This window comes from Phoenix dactylifera, chromosome 3 (genome assembly GCF_051530095.1).
Source record: "Phoenix dactylifera cultivar Ajwa chromosome 3, Ajwa_hap1_PhDact_Kaust_v1.1, whole genome shotgun sequence".
Taxonomy (NCBI): Eukaryota; Viridiplantae; Streptophyta; class Magnoliopsida; order Arecales; family Arecaceae; genus Phoenix; species Phoenix dactylifera.
This window is the reverse complement of record NC_143192.1, coordinates 2,706,614-2,712,268: the sequence shown is the minus strand read 5'-3', so window position 1 is coordinate 2,712,268 and position 5,655 is coordinate 2,706,614. Positions and strand designations below refer to the sequence as shown.

At 43.7% G+C, this 5,655-nt stretch overlaps 2 protein-coding genes across 2 annotated transcripts; one reads left to right on the top strand and one right to left on the bottom strand.

The window, feature by feature from the left end:
* LOC103706881 (uncharacterized) lies at positions 1–1,200 on the top strand. The gene is made up of 3 exons (XM_008791146.6): positions 1–88; positions 254–353; positions 436–1,200. The coding sequence occupies exons 2-3, from the start codon at positions 263–265 to the stop codon at positions 918–920; spliced, it is 576 nt and encodes a 191-aa protein (XP_008789368.3). The 5' UTR covers positions 1–88; positions 254–262; the 3' UTR covers positions 921–1,200.
* Positions 1,201–3,120: 1,920 nt separating this feature from the next.
* Positions 3,121–5,655, bottom strand: LOC113462711 (cytochrome P450 93A3-like). Its single transcript, XM_026804574.4, has 2 exons — positions 4,657–5,655; positions 3,121–3,988 (listed from the first exon to the last, which is right to left on the bottom strand). Exons 1-2 carry the CDS (start codon positions 5,560–5,562, stop codon positions 3,335–3,337), a joined length of 1,560 nt encoding a protein of 519 aa, XP_026660375.4. The 5' UTR covers positions 5,563–5,655; the 3' UTR covers positions 3,121–3,334.

Sequence of the window (5,655 nt, the reverse complement as noted above, 5' to 3'; positions counted from 1 at the left end):
CCTCCCCTCCCACAAAAAGCCCGCAGAACAGAGACAGGAGATCTCACCCGAGGAAACCCCAGGGAGAGAGAAAGAGAAATAAGTGAAGGTAATCCCCCTCCTCTCCCATTGCCATCTTCCTCCCCGACTCACCAAACACCATAGATTCACAATCCAAAGGGAGGAAATCCCATCCATCTCTCAATTTCCCGATCTTTTGCGACTTTCTTGTTCCTCCCGGAATAATCTTGCTTAACATTTGATCCATCATCAGATATCTCCTATGGATCGGAAGCCTCCGCTTGCAGTGTCGCCACGGCGTCTTCGTCCTCGCCGGCCTCCGCACTCCACTCCCTCTGTTCGAACCCCACCAGGTATGAGATCGATCCATTTCAGTTTCTCTCCCTCACAATTACCGATCTTGCAGTTTATGTGAAGAATCTCTCCCTGGTGCAGCAACTTCTAAAAATGCTCGATCCTCCTCTATGGAATCGCCAATCCAGCCCGTCTACCAGATGATTTCATCGGAGTTGATGGCGCTGGCGGAAAGGGCCAAGGAAGAGTTTGGATCCAATGGTGATCTAGGTGGCGCCGTTACTTCCTCCATCGCTTGCAGCCGTAGTCCCATGTTTGAAAGAGGGAGGTTCTATGAACTCTACTCGGCTCGAAGGAATGCGAGGCTTAAGAGAAAGAAGGAGGAGATTGCAGAGGAGGCGATCGCCCAAGACCCCAGTATCGCCATCGAACTGGCAAAAAGGAGGAGCTCGAAGAAGGTTGATAGCGAGCGGAAATCGGTGCCGGCCGACTTCTCGTCGAGCCGTGTCTTGAGATCCTCGGTGAGGAGCAGCAAGGAGATGAAGAAGCCTTCTGCCCCGACATATCCTGACAAGCCTGCTGCTACTGGGAAGAGGATCGGAACCCGGTCGGTGCGAAAGGTGTGAATTAAAAAAGAAAGAGGAGATCTGTCTCTCCTCCTTGGTAGATTGCGTTATGATCTCTTGTTGTGGCAAATTAGCTTATTGCTCACAGTTTCTTTGCACTTCATTCATAGATACTGCTATCTCATACTGAGATATGGCTTTCTTGATTTGACCTTTTTTATTTTTTTTTCTTTCTTCCCCACCTCTTTCCTCTCGTTTAAAGCAAGTGGGAACTATAATTAACCACATCAAAGCTTTCTAATTGCCATCAAATTACATTCAATCCATTGAAGTTTGTTCTGTTGCTCTGTTCACAACAAAGTGTAAAATAACTACTGCTTTTCGTATTTGGACTTTTGAGTTTATGATCTCTTGTTGCAGGAAATCAGCTCTATCTGCTTTGCTTCTGATTTTTTTTCTTTATTTATAGATATTGCTGTATGACACTGAGTTTGCTCTTTCTTTATCTACCAGTTGTTAGATTTTTGTTTGCGGTTTAAAGAACAAGGAAGCTATTGTCATTTAAGTTTATGTGGATGAGTTGGAATCAAATTTGAGTTACTGAAATCTATTCTGTTGTTTTTCTGCAATATTTTATTATCTGACCCCACTCTGTTAGGCTGGGTTTAGTTCACAGTTTCTTCAATTTGTGTTGGATACGAAGATGAATTTGTCATCTAGAATATTGCGAATAAGGGGTAGAGCTATAATTTTTTTTTTTTAAACTTCGGGTTAAAATGTTATTCGCGCTATATATGTTCTTAAGTCTCCAAGCTATGGGAAGCTAGAAAGCATCAAGGGAAAAGGTATAAGAAGCAAGAAACTCCATAAATTGCATGCGATAAACAAAACTGCGCATAAATTGAACTTATGCTTTAAATGTTGCATAGAATTCAGGTGGATTTAGTATTTTGTAAAATAATTTCAACGTTTTAAGTTGTTGTTCTCATATTAGTATTGTTAAATTGCCTCTGTAGTTATGTGAATACTAATGGATAAATTAAACCACAAGGAGAATTGCAAGTTCTTCACTCTTCTTGAGAGAGAAAGATGCGAGGCTCCACTTGCTTCATTGAGAAAATGCACCCTAGCAGGAAGCTAAGGTGAAACAGAAGAGAGAGGTTACACCGGAGGAAATGGAGAAAGCAAAGTTGAATCATAGAATGATGGATAATCCCTGAATCCAATGATCCTAGAGTTCAGTCATTGAATGTCTGGTTATTAATATTCAATTTGGAGTGACTGCTGAGATGCGTAGAAGGAGATGGTAATTCGAAGAACATTCTGTCAAGTGTTGTTAAGGAAGCTTCAGTTGTTTTCTTCTTCCCTTCAATTATACCACTAGACTGCATTGACTAGAGTCCCAAGCAATTTGGTGTTCTCAAAGTTGGGGTCTAAGGCACCATCTGAGGCACCAAAGGCTCTTCTGGGGGATCATGTTAAAATGCCTTGGCAAGCAATGCAAATCGACTTCTATATTTGAAGAGAGAAATGGTAATAAAGAATGCAAGCTCTTAACTTGAGAATGAGATGAAAAAAACAAGCATATATTAGTATTAAAAATAAAAACTAACGCAGGGTTGCTAGGAAGAAATGAATCATTGGAGACTTGCTTCATTGTTGAAAGTATTTGAGCCAAGAGTTGCAGCAAGTATTAAAATCAATATTCTTTTAAACATGCCATAGCAATATTAGAGCCTCTAAAAGGCAAAGTGCTCTATATCCACGCGCGTGCGCGTGCGAACACACACACAAAGAAGAAAATAGAGAAATTTATCATCCAAAAGAAGAAAAACATGATATGCTCTAATTTCCACTACAAAACTAGAGGATTAGGAATAGAGAGGAAATTTCTTCTCACTCGATTTCTCCTAGGGTTATGGAAGTTCATGGGGGTTGTGATAATTATACCAAGTAGTTATCGCCATATGATAACTTCTAAACTAACAAAGGCTTGAGCCAGGCATGATAGTACACCCTCATGGGTGTCCAACCTTGGATTCCAACATTTAGGAAATCTTAACTTTGAACCTACCTTTTATTGCTAAACTTTAATCAATCAAATACGAAACTAGCAAAATTATTTGTCACGACTTAGGATTTCACCTGAAAAGACTATCTAGATGTATTATTTGAGTTTCTCGATCTTGTATAAGTATTTAAAATCTATTCAATAAATAACTAGTATGAGACAAAATATACATCCGGATGGATCTTCACATAAGGAGAGAACGAATCCAGCACTAGCATACTTATTCGTGTTTTAAATAACCTTCACAATGGTTTAAATAAAGGACAAAACAAGACACTGAAGCAACCCGACTTATCTCCACGAGATCTGTCTAGAGGATATTACAAAACCACCAAAGAGCAAAGCATAAAACTACTGGAATAGATAAATAAATGCCTCCTTAGCATGCCATGGCAAATAGCTTTCATGGATCGAGCGGTGGGAACGGGTCCAAGCGTGCAACAGGAACGCACACCAAAGGTTGAGCCCTAAGGATCACCATGCCGATACCTTCACTCATGTCTAGCCCTCCACTCCTCTCTTCTTCTTTACCATCAACTTTCCACTCAAAGCAGTGCACTAAGGCAGCCAACGTCAGTTGTATCACCTGCAAAGCCAGCGAGATCCCCGGGCACACCCTCCTGCCACTCCCGAATGGCAGCAGCTCGAAGTGCTGCCCTCTGAAGTCGATTGAACCGAGCCCATCCTCTCCGGACGCCGTGAACCTCTCCGGCTGGAACTCCAGCGGGTCCTTCCAGCAGTTGGGATCTCTTCCGATCGACCACACGTTGACAAAGAGGCTCGTGTTGGCTGGAATCTCGTAGCCTCCCACCTTCACTTCCTTGTCTGATACCCTTATGGCCAATGGCGCCGCCGGGTGGAGCCTTAGAGTCTCTTTGACGACAGCATAAAGATATGGTAGATTCGGGATGTCGCTCTCTCGGACGAGCCTGTCCTTGCCTACAGCTTTGTCAATCTCTTCCCTCAGTTTTCTTAGAATGCATGGATGGTTGATGAGCTCCGCTAGCGCCCATTCCACCGTAGCGGCTGACGAATCAGAGCCCGCTGTGAAAATATCCTACATAATATAGGAAGAATAAGGAGTAGGATATTTCAGACTCATTTGCTTCATGGAAAAACAAGAAGAAAAATTATGGAAATGCTTCTTATTTGGTTGGATTTCTTTAGAGAGGAAGATGAGAAAGTAGTATTTTTATAAAAATATTTTTTTATATTTTGTAAAAAAATTCATAAAAAATAAAAAAAAGCTACTTTTCTGCCAACTAGGAATCAGCATTTTTTTTTCTAAAAATAATTTTAAGCCATCAAAATTTATAAATAAAATCTTTTTATTTATCATGAGTATAGTAGGTATTTAATTAATATTTTTAGAAAAACAAATACTCAACTAAATATAACTTATAATGTGCTACTTTTCTACAACCAACCAAATATTCTAAACTATTTTTGAAACATTATATTTTTAAAAATTATATTTTTAAAAATTATATTTTTTTCAAAAATATTGTGATGTGAAATTTGTTTTTTCTTTGGTTGTAGAGGTGACATGCAGCTCAAAAGGCTCAGTTACCGATGAAGAAACGGAGAGGTGAGAAATGGGGATAAAAAGGCTGCCGTTGGGCGGTGGCCACGTACACAGTAATCCCTTAATAAACATGGGTTAACACCGGGATTAGGGGGCTTATTCCATTTCCAAACGGGGCCTAAAAGATCATTGTAACTTACCAGAACAAAGCCCTTGATGTTCTCTCTTGTTAGCTTCATATCAGCATTCGCGTCCTCGGACACGTCGAGCATGATATCAAGCAAGTCCTTGACACCATTATCTCCCTCTCCTCTCTCTTTTCTTCTCTTTCTAATCTCTTCTTTCTCCTTGATGATCCTCTCCATGAACGCATCAAACCTTTCATGAACCGCGTTGATCCTTTTGTTCAGCCCTTGCAAGTCCAAGTTGCGGAAAATCCCGATGTAGTCACTGAGGTTGAACACCCCAACGAGCTCGGCCACCTGCTTCACCAACTTCCTCGCCTCCTCCGTGTCAGAAGTCGTCGAGCTCGCCGTCATTCTGGTGATCACGTTGTTGGTCATCTTGATCAGCTCCCAGCTGATGTCGACGGGGTTGCTGGATCTGGCCTTGTGGAGCAAGGTCCGCAAGAGGGCATGGAGCTCCGTACGCCGGACGGGGGAGAGTTGGTCGACCGTCCGGCCGCCGAGGAGCTCCGACATGCAAAGCCTCTTCATGAACTTCCAGTAGGGGCCGTAGGGGGCGAAGGCGAAGCCGGCGGAGTCGTAGGCGAAGCGGCGGACGGCCGTGTACTGGGGGCGGTTGGCAAATGCGAGGTCGTGGGTCTTGAGGAGCTCCCTCACGGTGTCGGGCGACGAGGCCACGACGGCGGGCGTGGATCCGAGGAGGAGGTGGATGAGGGGGCCGTGGCGGCTCGTCAGCTTGTGGAAGGATTGGTGGAGGGGAGGGCGGAGGAGGTGGAGGTGGCCGACGATGGGGATGGGCCACGGGCCGGGCGGAAGGTGTGGCTTGGGATGCTTGGCCTTGACGAAGATGGCTTTGATAAGGAGGATCAAAGCGAGGGAGATCAGGAAGGGTAGGAGGGAGGAGGTGAGGCCTCCTTCCATGGCTGGTGCAAGGGGGCACGGCTAAGAGGTGGAAGGGGGCACGGCTGAGTGCAATAGCTATAGAAAGGGCATGCGAATTGAAGGGTGACTAGG